Below are 22,471 nucleotides of genomic sequence, written 5' to 3'. Positions count from 1 at the left end.
CAGTCGAGGATGCTTTATACAAAATGGATTCAGGACTTCTTCATCTTTGATATCATTTTTCGAGTTATACCCAAATTTAAGCTGCACAGGTAAACATGCAAAGATTGCAACGGTGTGGATTGCTCCGAAGGATGTTCCAAGCCATGACCTTTTTGTCCAATTCCACCGGCCGCCTGACAGGACAACACTCGGCGTGTGGAGAATTCCCTTCGGGTGTGGGTGATCGAAGCGAGAGACCTTCCACCGAAACGCCGCTACTTCTGTGAGGTGTGTGTGGATGACGCCCTGTGTGCACGAACCACGAGCAAGGCGCGGCGTGAGAACCTCTTTTGGGGAGAGCAGTTTGAGTTTGCAGCTTTACCGTCTTCCGCTCGACACTTGACCATACACTTGTACAAGGTACGTAACAAACGGCTAATTGGCCAAATAGCAAATCAAATCGTTGGACAATTTGGGAAACAGGAATGCCTTATACCGACGGTAAAAAGCTAACAAAAATGTGGAATCGACAAAGTGAAAACACTCATGCCATTGCAAAAGCAGTCGGCAACCGACTGACCAAGTTGTCGGCAGGTACTGCCATAATGACCTCCGAATAGAGTGCGCATATAGCCAGCTCGCCAAAGGCATATTACCATAGTTCATTTGAAAAGGCATCCCTGAAAGGTATTTGTGGATTACCAGCGATGTGTGAAAACATATAGGCTACAGGGGATCCGTACACAAGAATCCATCCAGAAAATAATGCACCATCATCTCCTGGGTCTATCACCTGGTTAGGGCAAGAGCAACGGCCTAAAAGTTTTGCGGAGCTGGCTTAGCAGCTATGCACGGACATTGCTCATTGTCACACGGGGTTTGCTAGCCCCATTGGCCTGAGGTAGAGCCCGGAAGGATTGAATTTGAATCCAAGTCTTGTCAGTGCAGGGGGTTTTCGCTCTGAAGCTTTAAAGGTGATCACGGGCGATGCTCCTTTGTGAACATTGCAACAACATAGGTAAACGGGCTCCTGTAACAATTAAAGGATTCATTCCTCCCGAGTGCTGGATCCGTACAGCTGATCGGACAGTTGGCGGTTAAACACAGCAAACTTGGTACAGCTACGCTGCTGATGCATTGCGTCCACACTCTATACCAGCCCAAGAATGCAGAATTTGGCCAGGGCACCGGCGTACATCGGCATGCTCTTTTTGAAAGACCGCGAGATATTTAACGTCCGTAAGTCACAAGAGCAGGTGGAACAACAAGCGTAACATCTCCCATGAAGGGAGGCGTCCTCCTTGATGCAGCATTCTGATCACAACACAAGAGATAACATGCAGCGAGGTAGCATAATGAGATCTACAATGACTTGTGATGACGATAACTACACCGTATTGATGATGCAACCAGCTGATCGTATCTGTGATCTAATCCTAATCCACAATTTGTTCCTTAAATAATTACAATCCCATATTGCACTCAGCGCCTGCTTACCTGAACTCGCTATTTATTTTTATCTCTCTTGTTTGTCGCTTATTCACCATTTTTTTCCACTGTTCTTTGTTCTTTTCTTCTTATGTCCATTGTTTTTTTGTTTTTTTTTCCAGAGAACCCATCCATTTTTTTTGGTCTTCATCATGCCCTCTTTCACCTCTTCCACAGGAACAAGAGAAAATCAAGAAGAAGAAAGACAAGGCGAGTGGTTATGTGGGGCTGGTCATGATACCGATGATGGCGGTACGGGGCCGCCAGTTTGTTGAGAAATGGTACGCCATTTCAACTCCCGGTGGCAGCGGGCCCGGTGGTGGCGGGGGTGGTGTGAGTGGGGCCGCCACTAAGCTGAGTGGTGCGGGTAAGGCTGCATCCCCACCTGCAGCCCTACGCATAAAGGCACGTTTTTTGAGCATCGCGGTGCTCCCCATGGAGTGCTACAAGGAGTTTGCGGAGCACATAACAACACGGCACGGAGCACTATGTGCTGCTCTCGAGCCCCTACTGTCAGTAAAGAGCAAGGAGGAGGTGGCACGTGCCCTCGTTTACATTTTACAGAGCACCGGGAATGCCAAGGTGAGACACAGCTGGCCCGACGAATGGACCTTCCTTGTAATATTTTGTGGACTTTGGGATCCTCTACCTATCTCTCCACCTAGATCCCTTGTCTTTTCTTCCTGCTATATTCTTTCCATCCTCTTCTTGATCGCTAGTTTCCCACTTTTGACCTCCGCCACCAAAGGTGGATGGAGGTTGTATTTTCACCCGTCTGTCTGTCTGTGAGCAGGATATCTCAAAAATTTATGAATGGATTTGGATGAAATTTGGTGGACAGGTTGGTTGTGTGACAATGACGAATTGATTCGATCTTGGTGAAGATCCCTGGTGTTGGGCTAGCGGCTAGGGTGCCGGCTTAGGATACCTAGGATCCTGGGTTCGAATCCCGGTCAATCGCTGAATTAACGCCAGGGGGGTTGACTCAGCCTGTCATACCTTCCGAGGTCGGCAAATTGAGTACCAGTTCACTGGTAATTCCCTGCTTGTCGTTAAAGGCGGCAAAAAGGGTTGGCGTCAGGAAGGGCATCCGGCCGTAAAACATTGCTTCAAAAAGGGGACCGAAAAACAACAACAACCACAGTTCCCGAAAAAGGCCAACCCCCGCTTGCGGGGAAAAATGGCCTCTAAAGGTGGTTTTTTTTTTTGGTGAAGATGCGGATCCAGATACGAGACTTTTTAAAGTGATTCTTCACCATTGAGAGATAGGGCCAAAAAGTATATATAGCACAATATTTCAAAATGTTATTGGCAGATTTGGCCGAAACTTGGTCGATAGATTGGGTGTGTGATAAGGGCACATTAATTAAATTTTGGTGAAGATCCGGATCCGGATACAAGGATTTTTAAAGTGATTCCTCAGCATTGAGAGATGGGACCGAAAACGATATATAGCACGATATTTCCAAAAGTTGTGGACGGATTATGACAAAACCTGGTGGATGAATTGGGTAGGTGACAAGAACAAATCGATTCGATTTTGGTTCAGGTCCGGATACAGATCCGGCCTATCAGTGGGATACAAAACGTAAACTGCTCAGCCTGGCAGAGGTATGCTCTCTACCGAGTACTACCATCGCTATTCGTCTCAATGATGAACATTATTTGAGATTAATCAAAGGAAATTTGGAAACCACACTGAAATGTAAAAACACACAATAGCTTCATTTCATTGCCATATAATTTGCCACTTCCCATTATTGTATGAAAACTTCCACATTAAGCAAAAAATGCAACTTCATTGAACTCCCCATCTGTTTCTGTGCAGCCAGCCATGCGTTCCTATCTGACGTCTCTGATTGGCTCTGAAAGCCGCATGAAGGTATGTCTTTCGCATCCAATCAGGAACCAACAAAGGAAATGCGTGGCCACATGCACAGACATTGCCAGCAGATTCATGAAGTTACATTTGCTGCTTAATAGTGCTTCTGCCTTTTTGTTCTCATACAAGGGTGTAAGGCAGAAAATTTCAAATGATCACATCTTGCAATTCTCAGTTTTTGAAACGAGTGTGGTTACCCTTTAATAACTTCCTTTACTTACTGCAGCGATAAGAAACTTGCACACGTACTTACTTTTATCATTATTTTTTGCTTTTATGCTCGCGTTATTGCCACACAGTGTGACGTCATAGTCTAGAAATTTGAAATGGATCACGTGTCGATAGGCTTTGTGATCATCACGCGAGTGAAAGCTTGTATTCTTGTACCGTCCTCCAAACAGTGATGACTCTATTTACATTTCACTGTCTGACAACATGGAACAACTTCTATCCACTCATCCCAACTCTCTCTTCCTCATTTGTGGCGACTTCAACTGTCATCATGCCAGCTGGCTGGGTGTGGGTTCATCTCTCACCAGCCATGGCACCTCAGCAAAGGACTTCTGCGACTCACTGGGATTGACACAATCTGTCAATTTCCCGACCCGGATCTCAGCCAATGGTGTATCTTCCCTTCTAGACTTGGTTATGACAAACTTCCCTGCTAATGTCTGCTGCTCTTCTTCTGCCCCAATCGGTTCTTCTGATCATGTGCTTGTTAAAGTGGACATCTCTCTGGCCATTCTCAGAGAGCCTCCTCAGCGTCGCCGAGTCTGGCATTTCACTCAGGCCAACTGGCACGGTCTTCAAGCAGCCATCAATCATCTCATCTGGACTGGTCTCCCATCTCCACTGCCTCTGACATCAATTCTTCCTGGGAATTCTTCCAAAGCAAACTGCTCTCTCTCATGCACAGATTTATCCCATCTCGTCTTCAGTTGTCTTACCCTTCCTCCCATCCATGGTACACTGAATCTTGTGGTGAGGCAGTTGCCCTGAAACAACTTGCCTTTGCCTCTTGGAAGGCGAATCCAACTGAAGGCAATCTCAGTTCCTTCCACCAAGCTCGGAACAAGAGAATGAACTCTCAAACCTGTCTCCTTCCTCCAAATTCTAGTGGCGTCTGGTCAAATCCGTTTCTGGTGTTTGTTCCCCCTCCATCCCCTCCCTTACCTCAAATGGCCACACAGTTGACACCGCACGTGACAAAGCCGAATGCCTCAACTCTGTGTTTGCCTCAAAATCTTTTGTCCCAAACCCATCTCTCTCTGTTCCCACCTTACCCAATCGAACCCAACTGCTCCTGGACTCTGTGTCCTTCTCTTCTGACAAGGTGGAGGAGTTTTTGTCAAACCTCGACTCTGATTCTGCAACTGGACCAGACGGCATCAGCCCACGAGTCCTACAATCCTGCTCTGCCGCTCTATCTCACCCTCTCTCTGTTCTTTTCACCCTCTCTTTTGCTCAAGGTCATCTGCCAGCATCCTGGAAATCAGCAAACATTACCGCTTTACACAAAAAAGGTGCAAAAACTGATCCTTGCAACTACAGACCTATCAGCCTCCTCCCAATTATCAGCAAAGTCATGGAATCCATCATTGCTTTGGATATCAAATCCTTCCTCTTCTCCAATGGCTTGATCTCCGATCATCAATTTGGATTCAGACCAGGTCATTCTACTCTGGACATGCTGCTTCTGCTGTCTCAACAATGGATGGAGGTCCTCAATGCCAAACAGGAAATCAGAGCCGTCTCCCTTGACATATCACGTGCCTTCGATACAGTCTGGCACCCAGCTCTGCTCACCAAACTCTCCTCCTATGGTATCCATGGAAATCTCCATGCATGGCTTGTGGACTTCCTCTCTTGTCGTAGTCAACGTGTGGCTCCAAATGGAATTCTCTCATCTCCTCTTCCTGTCCAGTCTGGAGCTCATCAAGGCAGTTTTCTGGGCCCTATGCTTTTTCTGGTATTCATTAATGATCTCTCCAACTCTCTGGAAAATCCTCTCTATCGCTTTGCTGATGACCCCACTCTCTGCCGCTCCATATCTCAACCCTCAGATTGGCAGGCAACAGCCTCTTCACTCTCTGCAGATCTGGACAATATCACAAACTGGTCACACAAGTGGAACATGTCTTTCAATCCTGACAAATCTCACACTCTCACTTTGTCTCTCCGAAATGACCGTCTGGAAAACCCTCCCATCTACTTTCTCAACAATCCTCTCGAAGAAGCCCTGCCACTCAAGCTTTTGGGTCTCACTATCTGCCATGATCTTTCCTGGGAAAACCACATTTCCACGCTGGCCTCCAAAGCCAGTTGGCACTGGGCATCCTCTGTCATGCGAAGTTCTTCCACGGTACTACTGAGCGTCTCACCACATACAAAGCTTTCAGCCTCAGTTTGATGGAATACTGCTCTCCCCCCGCCCCCACCCCCCCCCCCCTCCCCAAGCCCTCTCCCTTCCACATCTCCCGATGTCCCTATTCTCTATTGTTGTGCTTCCCTCTCCCTTCCCTTCTCGTCTCCCGCTCCCTTTATTGTATGTTCTATGTGTTAGCTCTTACACAAGCCTCAACTTCGTATACAACAAAAGAAAAAAGAAGAAGCAGATCCATTAACCTTATCTTGGCCCCGAATTCACCGAAATGATCACTCGATCACCGCAGAATGTGTTGTGAACAGCCAAGCCCACTTTTAACACACAACGACAATAATTATACAATTGTTTTGATCTGTTGTGTTGTGATTATATATCCCGTCATTATGGCCAGTGCCTGTGGAAAAATGCATCGTCCAAGTGTGCATGGATTAAAGCATAAAACCCAACAGCAGGCGATAAAAATGTTTTACTATTTATAAACATAAGATTTATCTTTCGTAACTTGTATTTAATTCAAGCAACAAGTTCATTGTGTTCACCCGTTAATTTTGTCACGGATATTATTGATAGTTCAACTGAAATGGGTGTCTTCATTTTGTCTGCTCCTTTAAACATTATAAATTGGTATCAATGACATTATATTTCTCTGCTCACCCCATCCCGCTCCCCACACCTTCCATTGTGCAGGAATTTCTTTGTGAGATGGTGCTGTCAGAGATTGAAAGGTGCGGCGAGAACGAACACCTACTCTTTCGAGAAAACACGTTGGGTACCAAAGCCATTGAGGAGTTCCTGAAGCTCGTTGGGCACAAGTATCTCCAGGATGCACTTGGTGCGTATGTTGAGTAGTGAGAACTTGAGTGTATTTTATGTGTGTTTGCTTTGTGTGTGTACATTTATCTGTTTTGTGTTTAAGGCTCATGAAGGAGCTTGTTTCTTATGGAGGAATATGGGTAGCAGAGTAGCTGTTTTTATGAACGGCACATTCACAGCTTTTTTTTTTTTTTTTTTTTTTTTTTTTTTTTTGTATACTGAATCGAGGCTCGTGAAAGAGCTAACATTTACTTCACAAACAAATCAACCAGACAAACAAAATATATAAAAAGAGGGAGCGGAAAATAAGATAGGGAGAGAAGGGGAAGCGCACAAACACAACATTTGAGAGCAGGGAGATGTGTGGAAGGGAGAGGGCTTGGGGGGAGGAGGCGTGGGAAGGGGGGGGGGGAGGGAGAAGTATAAAACACAAGGACACCAAGGACTTCCAGGACAGAAGTTGGTATTTCAAAAAAGTGGAACGAGGGTGAAATTAGCGGGGGTAGAAAATATCAAGGTTTTGGATGGGGGAAGATAAGAGATTGTGGTGAACAGCTGTTTTAAAGACCTGGAGGGTGGAGTGGGATTGAAGAGAGTGAGGGACTTTGTTCCAGAGGCGGGAGAAAAGAGGAATGAAGGAGTGAAGGTGAGCAGAGAGTCTTGATTTTGGCAGTTTGACCATAAGAGGGTTGCCAGGCAGATCTTGTGCGACCTGTAGGAATATTTGCGGGACAGAGCCCAGAGAGAGCTGGGGGGGCAAGGCCAGAGAGGAGTCGGTAGAAGACGGAAAGACCACCAACCTGCCTGCGGTGAGTGAGTGAGAGGCCCTTGGAGTTAGCTTCATCGCGGGAGATTCCAATGATTCTGAATGCTTTGGTTTCAACAGCGTGAAGACGAGCTAGGTGTGAGGCAGGAGCACCAGCCCAGAGGGGAGAGCAGTATTCCATTGAGCTGCGGATGAAAGCCTTGTATGTGGTGAGGAGCTCAGGTGTGCCAAGGAAGGACTTCGCACGACGGAGGATGCCCAGTCGGCGACTGGCTTTGGAGGCCAGATTTGAAATGTGGTTTTCCCAGGAAAGATCATGGCAGATAGTGAGACCCAAAAGCTTGAGTGACAGAACTTCTTGGAGAGGATTATTCAGAAAGTGGATGGGAGGGTTGTCCAGTCGGTCTTTTCGGAGAGACATCGTAAGAGTGTGAGATTTGTCAGGATTGAAAGACATGTTCCACTTGTTTGCCCAGTCTGTGATTTTGTCCAGGTCTGCAGAGAGTGAGGAGGCTGCAGACTGCCGATCTGAGGGATGAAGAATGGAGCGACAGAGAGTAGAGTCATCAGCAAAGAGATACAGAGGATTTTCAAGAGAGTCAGAGAGATCATTGTTGAAGACCAGAAAAAGCAGAGGGCCCAGAACACTGCTTTGTGGAACTCCAGCCTGAACAGGAAGAGGAGATGAGAGAAACCCATTCAGGGCCACACGTTGATTACGACTAGAGAGGAAGTCCGCCAGCCATGCGTGGAGATTTCCATGGATACCAAAAGAGGAGAGTTTGGTGAGCAGAGCGGGGTGCCAGACCGTATCGAAGGCACGTGATATGTCAAGGGAGACTGCTCTAATTTCCTGTTTGGCATTGAGGACCTCCATCCATTGTTGAGAAAGCAGAAGCAGCATGTCCAGAGTAGAGTGTCCAGGTCTGAAACCAAATTGATGATCAGAGATCAAGCCATTGGAGAAGAGGAAAGATTTCATATCTGAAGCAATGATGGATTCCATGACTTTGCTGATAATTGGGAGAAGGCTGATTGGTCTGTAGTTGCTGGGATCTGTTTTTGCACCTTTTTTGTGCAAAGCGGTGATGTTGGCAGATTTCCAAGCAGATGGAAGATGACCTTGAGCAAAAGAGAGGGTGAAGAGAACAGAGAGAGGGAGTGAAAGAGCGGAAGAACAGGATTTTAGGACCCGTGGGCTGATGCCGTCAGGTCCAGTTGCAGAATCCGAGTCAAGGGTTGACAGAAACTTTTCCACCTTGTCAGGAGGAAAGGACACAGAGTCCAGGAGCAGCTGGGTACGACTGGGTACGGTGGGTACAGAGAGGGATGGGTTTGGGACACAAGATTTAGAGGCAAACACAGAGTTGAGGCATTCAGCTTTTTCACGTGCGGAGTCAGCCGTGTGGCCATTTGAGGTGAGGGAGGGGATGGAGGGGGAACAAACACCAGAAACAGATTTGACCAGATGCCACCAGGATTTGGAAGAGGGAGACAGATAAGAGAGTTCGGTCCTGAGAATGGAGAGATATTGTTTCCTGGCTCTCCTGAGGGTGGACACACACTTGTTTCGGGCTTTGTGAAAGGAAATGAGATTTCCTTCCGTTGGATTTGCTTTCCAGGAGACGAAAGCAAGTTGTTTCTGGGCAATAGCCTCACCACAAGATTCCGTGTACCATGGACGGGAGGAAGGGTATGACAACAGAAGACGAGATGGGATAAATCTGTGCATGAGAGAGAGCAGTTTGCTTTGGAAGAATTCCCAGGAAGAATTTATGTCAGAGGCAGTAGAGATGGGAGACCAGTCCAGATGATTGATGGCTGCTTGAAGACCGTGCCAGTTGGCCTGAGTGAAATGCCAGACTCGTCGACGCTGAGGAGGCTCTCTGAGAATGGTCAGAGAGATGTCCACTTTAACAAGCACATGATCAGAAGAGCCGATTGGAGCAGAAGAAGAGCAGCAGACATTTTCAGGGAAGTTAGTCATAACCAAGTCCAGAAGAGAAGATGCTCGGTTGACTGAAATCCGGGTCGGGAAATTGACAGATTGTGTCAGTCCCAGTGAGTCACAGAAGTCCTTTGCTGAAGAGCCATATCTGGTGAGAGAGGTACCCACACCCAGCCAACTGGCATGGTGACAGTTGAAATCACTACATATGAGGAAGAGAGAGTTGGGATGGGTAGATAGAAGTTGGTCCATATTCTCAGACAGCAAGATGTAGATGGAGTCACCACTGTTTGGTGGACTGTACAACACACATATGAACAAAAGGTGGGAGCGAAGGGGAAGCCGTAGCCAAAGGTATTCCTGGGGGTGAGGTGGAGAGAGGGCAGTGCAGGGCGAGTGAGGAAGAGAGTTTTTTATAAAGATAGCAACCCCACCTCCAGGACGAGGCTCAGGTCTATCATACCGGAGGAGGGAGTAACCTGGGAGAGATACCAAGGAATCAGAGACGTCATGAAGGAGTAAAGTTTCTGTTAAGCAGATCACGTCTGTTTGAGTGAAGGCCCCGGATGTTTGAGGTCCATACCATTAAGGAAGAGGAAGAGGAAGGGGGAGCTGTTGAAGGTGTGTCGGAGATTACAGAATAGCTTGGAGAAAGGGAAGAATGGGGCGGACAAAAGGTTTGATGGTGATTGGGAGAGGCGCAGTGAGGTGTTTGACGAGGGGGAAGAGCGAGGCAGAATGTTGAGGGAGATGAAGGTGAAAGTTGGAAGGGGGAACAAGCGGGGAGGACGCTCAGGGAGTGACCTCCCTGCCCCATGCGAGTCCCGTGCTCAGCTGGTTCTGGCTAACAGTACCTGGTATGGGCCCCTCCCTTGTCCAGGGTAACGGATCCCCACTGCCTTGTGGGGGAAGCCTCTTTCGGCTAAGGCTATGAGAAGGACACTCAAATATCAAACCGCACTGGTAGGTCAGCCTGGGCAGCACAACATCGTGGATAAATGTGCCCATGAAAGTCAGTGGTGGCACAAATTAAGGCTTCACTGCGCAGCATCTGCAGACAGCTGTGTCAACTTCATGCTGGTTTTTCCCTTCATTGGCACCAGCTCACCTGCTCACCATCCATTTTTACCTATTCAGCCATCGCACAACGCACAATGCTTTGTGAGCATGCCAACAAAGTGAAGAGAGTCGTAGAAAGCGACGACTCACACCATCGTCATCACATACATTACATGTTGACAATGACGTCCGGGTCACAGTGAACAAATCAACACGTTGTATTGTATTTGAGCCGAGAATCTCAATATCGTAAGCCAAGTGCTCACATCGGAGTGCCAGAGAGGTCAAGCAGAATATAATTTTCTGAAATAAATCACAACCATCCTTGCTGTTCTACAGAGTTTTCAAAGACCCGAAAGCTCATCCATGTTAATGGTTGTTTACATTTTGGTGTCACAATCCTTTTGTCCTTTGTGTTCTTCATATATATACAATTATACATGCTATGTCCCCTATGTCACTGATGATGTCATTGATGGTTGTTGGTATTTCGCTAAGTTTATATTTATGAAATTTGACCTTTTATCAAGATACTTGGTATTCTGAACTTGTCTCCATTATTGAGAGATCGAAAGATCCTCCTTCATCACACGATGCGAAGCAGATGATGCTGATTAACAGTGCGTTTTGTTTACACCGTTCAGGGGAATTCATCAAAGCTCTATACGAGTCAGATGAGAATTGCGAGGTGGACCCAAGCCGCTGCACACCCGATGACCTGCAGATGAACCAGGATAACCTGCGCATGTGTTGCGAGTTGGCGTTCTGCAAAATAATCAATTCCTATTGGTGGGTGATTAAATGTGACTCACCCATAAAGGTCTTGCTTCCTCCTTCTTCTTCCTCCTCTTCCTCTTCTGCTTCTACTTCTTCTTCTTCTTCTTCTTCTTCGTCGTCGTTGTTTTACGGCCATTTGCATGCTTGAATGTGTAAGCCGTGTTTCACCTAATGGCTGCTTTCCAGGCAGCGCAATCCGTTGCTAGCCCTCTTGTTAGGATTTTAACTCTGAGATCATCTCTCAGCAACTCATTCCATGATTTCCTCGGACAGCCTGGAGCTCTTCTTCCATTCACATTCATATTTATACACTTCTTCACACAGCTGCCCTTCCCCATCTTTTCCATGTGTCCGAACCACCTCAACCTACCCCTATGCATAACCTCACTCATGCTCTCTATACCTAACCTACCTCTTAATTCCACATTTGGTTTCCTATCCTTCAGTGTCACATTACACATCCATCTCACCATTCATATTTCATCGTTTTTGATCGCCCAGGTTTCACTGCCATACATCATCGCACTTCGAACGCAAGCTGCATTAAGTTTTCCCTTTAGTTGGAGAGAGATATCCCCCTTGATGTCAACAGGGGTAACAACTCCCTAAACTTCCGCCAACCACTTCTATTTTTTGCAGTCACTGCTGCCACTGCACCGCCACCTGCAGCAATCATAACACCATGGTAACAAAATCTATCTACACATTCCAGGGATATGTCCCCATCAACTAATCTTTCCACTCTGACTGGTACCAGTTGTTTACCTGCACAGACAGCACACCTAAAGTCAGGAACCACCTGCAGTCTACCCCTGATGTCACTACACCTCTTGTGCACCCAGCAGTTACAATATTTACACAATATTGAGTTGCTACCTGCACCCTTTTTACAGACAACACAAGGCCACCTCCCACTTTTTTTCCACAGTTCATTCTCCCACCGCAGTAATCAGTGCTTTTGTTTTTGTTCTCTTCACTTTCAATCTTCTGGCCTCCAAACGCTCCTTCAATACTGTATATTTACCCATGACCTCTTCCACACTCTCGACTATCAGCACTAAGTCATCAGCGTACATGAGCTCGCAAGGTAAGTCTCCTCTACGTTCCTGTGATATGGCTTCAAGAACCATGATGAACAAGATTGGGCTGAAGACTGACCCCTGGTGAACCCCCACTTTCACTTCAAAGTCCTCACTCTGCACTCCATTTACCCTCACAGAAGTTTTTGGTCCATCATACATCACCATGACTACCCTGACTAACCAATCCTCCACACATAACTTTCTCATTGACCATTGCACCACTTCCCGAGGCACCTGAGGCACTGTCGAATGCGTTCTCTAAATCCACAAATATAAAGTACAGCTGTCTCTTCTTCCCCAGATATTTTTCCTGTATTTGCCTAATTATAAAAATAGCATCGAACGTGCCCCATCCTGGCATAAAGCCAATTTGAATTTGATGTATATTAACACTCCGTCTTATCAATTTATCCACGACTCTCTCGAACACTTTCATTCCATGGTCCAGCAGCTTCAAACCCCTATAATTATCCCTAACTCAGGCATCACCCTTCCCTTTATAAATATTCACTCATTCCTTACAGGAGTGGTCAGAGAATAGGGGTGAGTGTGGAGGGTCATCCTGTCACCCTTATTATTATTACTATTATTAATATTATTCCTTAGTAATAATGTGAAAGGGCCAGCAGGATGGCCTAGAGGTATGCACACTCGCCTTTAAGCTGTCGAGCTTGAGTTTGAATCCAGACCCAGCTATAAACTATCATCCTGGTGTTTCATTGGGAGGATGATTCATCAATGTGTGTGTCGTCCCTCGGATGGACACGGTAATCTGGACGTCTTGTCTGTTTGCATTAGTTGTTGACGTTACAGATCCCACATTGTCCTTCACGAAGAGTTGGCAAGTTATTGCCGGCACCATGAACACATTACAAATTCCTGCCCAAATTACTCCTGAAAAGGCAATGGCAAACCACCTAGTCCTTGCCAGGAAACTGCTTTGGCAACACTGACACTCTGAAACATAGCATGGTGCATCAGAATCAGAATAATGTTAATATTATTATGCTATTATTGTTATTGTTGTTATCACTTTTGTTCTTGGGTGCGCCATGTTATGGCCTTGGAAAAATGCCACAACATGAAATGACACTCAAGCTGCTATCTATACACGTTAACATGGCATTTTCCAAGGTGGAAAAGCTGATAAAAAATGGAAATTCCTCCAGATTTTGTTGAGGTCGAGTCAAATTATTATTACGATTATTTTTGTCAATATTATTATTATTATTAATATTAATATTGCAGCCTTGCCAGCGGCCTACTTAGAAGGCTCACTCACTCTCCTCAATGCGACTCAGGTACGTTAGTCTTTGGGGGACGTGCTCGATGCTTGATGTTCTTCTTCTTCGTGTGATGTATGGATGGCAGCTTGTTAATATTATCATTATTTTTTATTATGCCATTATCAATGGACAGAATTAACTGAATAGTTTGTGGTTATAATATTTTTAAACTTCTGGTACGTGAGCCCCACAAAATGCCACAGTAAGCTGTACAGTCATGTGAAAAAGTAAGTACACCCCATGTAAAGTTTTGACTTTTTCAACATATTTCAACATACAGCTATTTGATCTTCATTTCAACAATATTGATAGATAAAAGTGATATAATATGACAAATATCATGAAACATTTACATTTTGTAGTCCATTGTATAATTTAAATAAACATAAATGCAAATACCGCATGTAGAAAAAGTAAGTACACCCCTACGTTTATCACTACTTCAAATACCTAAAATTAGAATCAGGTGCACCAGCTCAGGTGCAAATGATTAGAACATTGTTAGAGAGGATCTTGCAGGAACCTGTCTTGTTTAAACCTCAGACATTTAGTTGGGTTTGCTCTTTGTTGTTGAAGTATGCAGCGTCACCATGCCTAGATCAAAAGAGCTCTCTGAGGCCTTCAGAAAGAAGGTTATAGATGCCTACAAGGCGGGGAAGGGATTTAAAAAGATCTCCAAACAATTTGAAATCAATCATTTGACTGTCCGGAAGATCATCTACAAGTGGAGAAGATTCCAAACAACTGCCAACTTGTTCAGGCCAGCCCGCCCCAGCAAATTCAGCCCGAGAGCAGACCGCAAGATGCTGAAAGAAGTCTGTAAGAACCCCAGAATGTCATCATGGGACCGACGTAGCTCTTGCCACTGTTGATGTCAAAGTGCACGAGTCTACCATTAGAAAGAGGCTGCACAAATTTGATCTCCATGGGAGGTGTGCCAGGAGGAAACCTTTGCTCTCCAAAAAGAACATTTTAAAAAAGAACGAGCAGGGACCCGTGGAACAGAGTTCTGTGGAAAAGCCTCGCTTTATTTGGGTGGTGTATAAGCAACGAAGCGGTGCCTCGCATGCTTTCAGAAGTTTATGTTTACTGCTAAGCCAGCGTTAATGTTCGTCGTCTGCACACTTATTACCAAAAGATAATGTCATGAATTTGTTTTATGTTCCCAGAGATCAGATGTTGAAGTGGAGATAAATGATGAATTGCAAAATGAAAGTGACAATCAGGAAAAACAAACGTGTTGTTTTATACATCTGACCAAAACAAACGTTGCAAATTAGCCTTATAGGGGCATCGCGTTTGTTTCCATTGGCATCATTTATGCTTTGTGACGGTGAACAATAGTTAGGTATAGTCAGTTGTAATGAACAAAAAAAAGTTTTATTTACTGAGCCAAATTAGTCCATTTTTTTTAAAGCATCATTTTCTTGGGAGCTATTATCCCTCAAACTTTCACTCTGTATCTGCCCCTGAGTTCGTAGATGATCTCCCCATAAACAACGTTGCGGGTTAGTCGGCCTGCAGTAAGCTCAGTCTCTCTCCTTATCCGCAATTAATTCTGGTTGGCAAAGACACGCAGATAATGTGGGTCTCCTACTCTACTCGGTGCAACGTAAAAACACTGGTGGGAAGCAGCACTCCAGCAAGCTCTGACCCTGGCTTTTGTTGATTGTCATCGCAAAGACCGGCCTGACCGGAAACTGTCCTCCGCGGAGTTGTAAAGGATGATCCGTGTCAGATGGAGAAAGAAAAATTCTAGGAATAAGGAGAATAGACCCGGAACGATCACCAGCGAGCTTCCGCGCCTGAAGAACACGTTCAGTGGGTCATACGAAGCACCGCCCGGAGACACCTTTTTAACAGTCGGAACTGCTGCTAAGCTCAAATCCACAGTTAAAATTTTGAAATTTGGTTCAGGTTAGAAAATTTTACAGCGTGTCACTCTATTGTAGAGCGGAGCGGAGCGGTGCTTTGTATGATTGGCTGTCCCATATATGTTTAGGTCCTGGACATTAAATATCCCATTGTGTATTTTAAAAAGAGCAGACCGTTGTGGCCTTGGGATGTGAATATGACAGGCTTGATGGGCCAAGTGGTCCTTTCCTGTGCTTTAATACCTCCACCACCGAAGGTGGACGGAGGTTATGTTTTCACACCTGTCTGTCTGACTGTTTGTCTGTGAGCAGGATATCTCAGAAAGTTGTAGACAGATTCGGATGAAACTTAGTTGACAGGTTGGGTGTGTTTCAAGAACAAGACGATTCGATTTTGGTTCAGGTCTGGATCCAGATCCGGCCTATCAATGGGATACAAAAGGTAAACCGTTCAGCCTTGCGGAGGTATGCGCTCTACCGAGTGTTCTAGTCGTGTGTGCGTATGTATGTGTGTGTGTGTCTTTGGCTGTCCGGGCGGTAACCTTTTAACATTTGAACTTTTGTCATCAGATTTTCTTAAAGTTATATTTATAATATGGAGAAAACAAATTAATTATTTGGTCAAAAAGTTAAAGGTCAGTGTCATAAAATCGTCAATTTTCATCCAATTTACCTGAAGTTTTAAGAATTTGCATATTGGGTCATTGAAGCCTATTGCTTTTGAGGTCAAGAGGTCAAGATCACCTAAAATGGGTTTTTGGGGGTGGGGGTTTGTTATCCGTTTTCGTCATGTTTACCATCCGGAAGAAGAAGTCTGAATACAAAGCAGACGCGGACGGGCTTTGCCTTTTCAGATGCTTCTAGTTTAATTTGTGGAGCATTGTGGGTTTATCAGTTGAGATAAACACTCAGCTTAGAAAACGCACCTTTTTCTTTTCAAGTGCAAGTACTGTATAGTAAAAGAAATAGGGTGGTAATACTCCTGTGGACCTTATGAAGCTCGTCAGGCCACCATAGTGGTTTTTCTTTGCACAGATATACCCAGTGGTGCCCATCTCCTCCGGTCGAGGTTTTTTTCTGAGCAGCCTTGAGAATTGAAGCTGGACCAGTGATGACAATGCAACAAAGTTTCAGGAAATGCAACCACCACAAACTTTACACTTTAGCTATACTTACCCTGTAACAAGAGAAATACTGTTTGAGAGGCCTTGCATACTTTGTTTGGTTTAGATGAGCCCATGGTACTTTAATTACAAACTTATAATCTTGTGCATTTCCTTCACAGCGTGTTTCCTCGAGAGCTCCGTGAAGTGTTTGCATCTTGTCGGCAGCAATGTGGCGGCCGTGGGCGCCACGATTTGAGTGAGCGCCTCGTAGTTGCCTCCCTCTTCCTGCGTTTCCTGTGTCCCGCCATCATGTCCCCAAGTCTGTTTGGTTTGACCCAGGAGTACCCAGATGAGCGCACCGCTCGAACACTCACACTCATTGCCAAAGTCATCCAGAACCTCGCTAACTTCACAAAGTGAGTGCTGGGTATCCGGCCTTCAGATATACTTAACCATCATGCTTGCAATTATTAGCTTATTGTCTTCAGTCTAGATCTGTTTACTCCTGGACATAATTCCACCTTGTCTTACTTTTGCCATCCATAATTCCTTGACTTTCAACTTCTTTTTACCTGTGCATTTTGTTGTGCTCTCATACCCTGCACCAAAGCCCCTATCTTCCCCTCATTTCGTATTTCCTCAACCCATGCCACATTTTCTCATTCCATGTCAGGTTTGGAAACAAGGAAGACTACATGGCCTTCATGAATGACTTTTTGGAAAACGAGTGGGGAAAGATGAAGCGGTATCTGCTGGAAATGACCAACCCAGATTCAGGGCCTCACTCTGAGAGCTTTGATGGCTACATAGACCTAGGCCGTGAACTCTCCTTCCTCCACATCCTCCTTTCAGAACTCCTCGCTCAAGGAGATGCGGTACGTAGCCAAGAACATGGGGATACAGTACATTACAATTCAATCATTCCGGAGTTACGGTGACTATATAATCGGTGTTGAATTCTTCAAAGCAGGTGCACAGCCTCATTTCTTCTGCCAGTCCAGACATTGTGGAGGAAGAATTATGGTTACTCCAAGTAATAAACCTTCCACACTGTTAAGTATGAAATATCTAGGATTTTAAATCTGCAACATGTACCAACTAGAACGCCACTCAGTAGAGTGCATACTCCCGCCGTGGGTTTAGTTGGAATAATACGTTTTGTTTGACATCCCCTCTCCCCAAAACAATAAATGAAAAAGGAAGTAAGCCCTAACTGTCAGAATTTATTTTGATATATCTCGGAATTAGAGGAGAAAAACATCATTTAAGAATAAGAATAAAAGCTTTAATGCTGTAAAACAGAAAAAATCTTTCCCAAAAAAATTTCCAAAAACATTCCTGGATCCGGAATAATATCCTGAGCTTCACCAAAAACTAAACAATTCTTCCTTATCCCAAGAGCAATCATCCCACCAACTTTCATCCAAATCCATTCAGAACTTTTCCAGATAACTTGTTCACAAACACACGAACACACACACACACACACACACACACACACACACACACGGACGGACAGGATCGAATGCGTTACTCCCTAGCGGGAGTAATAAACCTGAAAATCGCAGAGCCAGAACCAGAATTATTTATTTGGTCGGGGAAGCCCATGCGAGGTTTCTTCTTCTTCAGCCTCTCGCAACCCTGAGTGAATGTGCGATCTTTTTTTAAAAAGGTGAAATTTTGCCAAATCTGTTTTAATTCGTTTGTTAATATACCTCAGCCATTGACAAATCTGGAACTAAGTCTTTATAAGTTCATCAAATACTGACACCGCGAATGACATTCGCTGAGCTAAATGTTGATATCTCTTCTGAGGTAAAGATTTAAAAAAAAAAAAAAGTTTTAAAGCATTATACGTATCAAACGATACATTTTATGAAACGGGGAAACCTAATACACACTTTGGTGGTTTTAAAATGACAGAATATGTCTTTATTAGAAAAACAAAAAGAATATTGAAGACGACGCTGCTAAAAGAAAATACACCGCTCCAACGCATAACCACGAGTTTAAACTACATTTACAACAAATATGAAAACTATTTTCATATCACAATGTTAAATATAGAATATATAGAAGATAATGTTAAAAAAAACGAGCCCTATCTTCCAATGGTAAAAAAAATCCTTCAAAAAATTCCTGGATCGGGAATAATATCCTGAGCTTCACCAAAAACTAATGAATTCTTCCTTATCCCAAGGGCAATCATCCCACCAACTTTCATCCAAATCCGTTCAGAACTTTTCCAGATATCTTGTTCGCAAACACACGAACACACCACACACACACGGACGGACACGATCGAATGCATTACTCCCTGGCGGAGTAATCATGTCAACAAATCACGAGTGTTACCTTCGACCTGTTTCAGCTGAGCAGGAGGTGTGCGTAGCTTGCCAATCATTGTCATGGTGAATTAACAGGGTCTCGACGAGTTTGCAAAGGACATTGCAATAGGTGCTTTTGCAGCATCTTTTCTTGAAGATGCAAAAGCAGATATACATCTACCATGTTTTTCAGATCCCTTTTTAGAAAACCACTATAGATTTGAGCAAGTTTAGTGCAATGCAACCATTTGCACACATGCTTAGTTTAGTGCATACATGTGCAAAATACGACAAGTAACAGACATGTCACAGTTATTTTGACTCGTTAACATACCGTATTTGACCTTTGGTGGCAGGCCTGCTCAAAACAGATCAGACCAAAGGCAAGCAGAATGCCAACAAAACTACCACAGTGACGTGGCGAGTGAAACAGATGTGCTTTGGTGGTGTTTCGTTATATGTATGAGTCGGAATGTTTACCAAAGGCCTTGTGTTGATTGCTCGCCATTAAACATCGCCCATACATTAGTAGTTACATAGGTTCTGTGAAAAGGACAGTGTGCTTAGACTTTAGAGCAACAACAACAAAAAAAACTCCAATTTATGTAAGCTGAAGAGGAAGCCTTTGTTCTTTCTGAAATGTTTATCTAATTACTGGCGTTTTCAAACAGCCCTTGTCGACCCAATTTCAGGCCATCGAGGCTTGGTCTTCCAAAATGCTTTTATGAGAACGAATGCAAATTACCAAGAAATGCACGTTGTAGAATCCCCACCAAATTGTGTAGAATCTGGCATTTGGATTAAACGCTGCTCTTGTACCCGCTGTTTAAGGGATTCACTTTGTGGCCAAGTGCTATATTAATTGTGGCCTTCTCTTTGGTTGTTTTTTTTTGGTTTTTTTTCCCAAATACACAGAAGGAAAGAAGTGCAAAAGGCTTTTTCATCCTACGTTACAAAATTTTACTCGCAGTGTGTGGTGGCTCCATTCCATGCGCTGCGTTGCGTATTTCTGAAAGCCCACACCATAGCTGCAGTTTCATTACTGTTGCCATTTTCATGAATGCACCCATCGTAACTATACAGTGATCCAAGACAGCTGGCATACCATTTCTGTTAGTGACATGGGACATCCTTTGGGAAGAAGAGATGGTCAAATAATTGGCTCATTTGCGCACGCACTGCCACAGTGGCAGAACTAGCCTCAACTCAGAATTCTGCTGGTACTGCGATACCACAAAGCTGAGCTGCATCCTTCGATGGTGATCGGACCTGTTAATGAGGCATGGTCACCTCTCTCTCTCTCTCTCACTCCCCCCTTTCCCCTCCCCTCTCCCTCCACTCCCCCTCTCATCCCCCTCTCTCTTTTCTCCATCTCTTTCCCCATTCTCTCTTCACCCCCTTTCCCTTTCTCATTCCTCCTCCTTCCCCCCTGTCCTTCTTCCCCTTTGCTTCCTCCCCTCTGCTTTCTCCCTCTCCTTCCCCTCTCCTCCTCCCTATCCCCACTCTCCTCCCCCAACCTCCCTCTTCTTCCTCCTCTCCGCCCCCCTGCCACCACCTCTCTTCTTACCCCTCTCATTCCCCCCTGCTTGCCTCCTCTCTCCTTCCTCCCTTTCTCCCTCCCCCTTCTTCCCTTCTATCCCCCTCTCCTTCCCGAACCTCTCCTTGCCAACCTCCCTCATCCTTTCCGAACCTCTCCTTGCCAACCTCCCTTTCCTTCGTTCCTCTCTTCCCCCATCTCCTTCTAGCTTACTCTTCTCCCATTTACTTCCCCTCATACTCTCCTTCCCGTCCCTCATCTCCTCCCACATCTCCTTTCCCTCACCATCTCTTTGCTTCCTTTCGTTACTCCCTCGTCCACCTTTCTATTGATTGGTTACTTCATTTAATCATTCATGATGACATTGCTGAGGATCTGTTGGTATATGCAAATTAGTATACAGGTTGACTTGAAAGCTCTGCATTTTAAGCCAAGTTTTACATGTTGCTGGTGCCTGTAGCTTGCTGTAATTTGTCGTGGGGTACCACGTGAATTGATATCTCCTGAGAGGAAAACACAAAATTGAGCTTGGTGGTGGAGATTTGGTGATTTAATAGCCACTGAAGTTTCCCAACCACTTGCAAAGAGGATGAAACACGGATATGAAAAACTTATAAACCCAATTGCACTTCGCACCCTGGGAAAATTATTTAAAAGCCTAAAATCTGCCCAAAACGTCATGTTGATTTGAGTTTTGGCAATACCGTCTGATCACTGTACATTCGTGATAATTGTCTGTGAAAGACTCCGTTTTCTTCCCTAACCTTCTCCCACCCCCAACCCCTTGCCTTAGACTCTTGCAGCCAAACTCGGTCCTTTGCCACGGATCCTGGGTGACATCAGTGCAGCGCTCGCTTCAACGAGCCCCCCAGCCCCACCTGCGCCCTTGGTATCTATGCACGGACCCGGCACGGCATGCCCGGGCCTGTTGATAACGGGTGTTGCAGGAGATCGGCTTGCGAGTGGGCCCGCCATCAGCAGCATGAGCTTGGCTTCAGGCCTCCATCGTATAGTTGAAGATGGAGATATGGCCGGGTGAGAGATTGGTGGCATAAATGGGATTGATGGGATCTATTTTGGTTGGCACTAGGAAACCGAATCAATGTAATGTGGATTAGGCAAGCATTGATCTCCTTCGTGCATACCTGGCAGTCCCATTGTGGCCCCAAAGCTGAACAAGTCAGGATTCATCGTAACTATTTTAACACGAGCACATCCAAGCCATTAAAACACTTAATTCCCAATGTCGATGGTAAGTAATAACATGTTCTTCTGCTCATGAGTAATTTACAATATTAATGACATGATATTGTCAAATGTTACTCACTGGTCAGAAGAGTAGATTTTGAGCACCAAGTATAAATTATTGTACTATTCCCAATTGTGAATTTTATTTTTTCGATTGTGCTCAGGAGGCACATTTGTGATGGAGGAGCGACTGCTGCCAAATATGTATGTTAATTTAGAGATAATATGGTTCGAGAATGGAACTACTCAAAGATAGCAAAGGAATATGCACATGAATCATATGTACAAGTTACGTAGTCTCCGAGCCTCAGATACAGGATAACTGATAACACAACAATGGCTCTTTGTCACCGCCCTCTGTAGTACGGTGTCCAATTAACATTCCTATTGTGTCCTGCTGGATGATTGTTATTGTTCATTTTGACTCGATATTAGCCATACTACAATGGCCGTTGCCCGGAACATAATTGTAGGGGACGTTGGCGGCGTAGTGGGTCAAGACATTGTAATGGGATGCCGAAGCCAGCAGCATGAAGGATTTGGATTCAAATGCAGTGTTCGCACAGATTCATCTGCAGAAGCTTGTCAGTATTTATTACTGGCAATTCTGATCCACAGTAAGTAGTCCAGGAATAATAGATTTAACCCGGAACAAATTCAAACAAAGCTGTAAATTTCAGGATATGTTCAGAAAACTGTCCTGAATAACATACTAAAAGTCCCCAGACATCCGCCTTGTGCTTCAACGGAAATTCAAGATGGCGTCCAAAATGGCGGCAATTTTGGCATTTTATCATATTACCACCTAAAAACATGATAGAAATGCAAACAGGGTGTCAAAATACATGTTTTCAAGCACGAGGATTGTTTTAAAGATTACATTATGAGTTTATATGACATATGTGTCATTCGA

At 44.8% G+C, this 22,471-nt stretch overlaps 1 protein-coding gene across 1 annotated transcript in view; it reads left to right on the top strand.

Annotated features, from left to right (window-relative positions):
• LOC137417405 (disabled homolog 2-interacting protein-like) overlaps window positions 1-22,471 on the top strand; it is a gene marked incomplete at its 3' end in the record, with an annotated part of 73,266 nt that overhangs the window by 50,480 nt on the left and 315 nt on the right. The window contains exons 5-12 of the mRNA XM_078772662.1: window positions 181-399; window positions 1,645-1,798; window positions 1,859-2,049; window positions 6,423-6,567; window positions 10,966-11,110; window positions 16,626-16,862; window positions 17,120-17,321; window positions 21,104-21,345. Of these exons, the coding sequence (XP_078628788.1) occupies window positions 181-399; window positions 1,645-1,798; window positions 1,859-2,049; window positions 6,423-6,567; window positions 10,966-11,110; window positions 16,626-16,862; window positions 17,120-17,321; window positions 21,104-21,345 (1,535 nt within the window). The remainder of the gene's footprint in view (window positions 1-180; window positions 400-1,644; window positions 1,799-1,858; window positions 2,050-6,422; window positions 6,568-10,965; window positions 11,111-16,625; window positions 16,863-17,119; window positions 17,322-21,103; window positions 21,346-22,471) is intronic.

Source organism: Myxine glutinosa, chromosome 2, assembly GCF_964187855.1.
Source record: "Myxine glutinosa chromosome 2, kmMyxGlut1.1, whole genome shotgun sequence".
Taxonomy (NCBI): domain Eukaryota; kingdom Metazoa; phylum Chordata; class Myxini; order Myxiniformes; family Myxinidae; genus Myxine; species Myxine glutinosa.
Note: the sequence above shows the minus strand (reverse complement) of the source record. Positions and strands in the feature narration are given on the sequence as shown.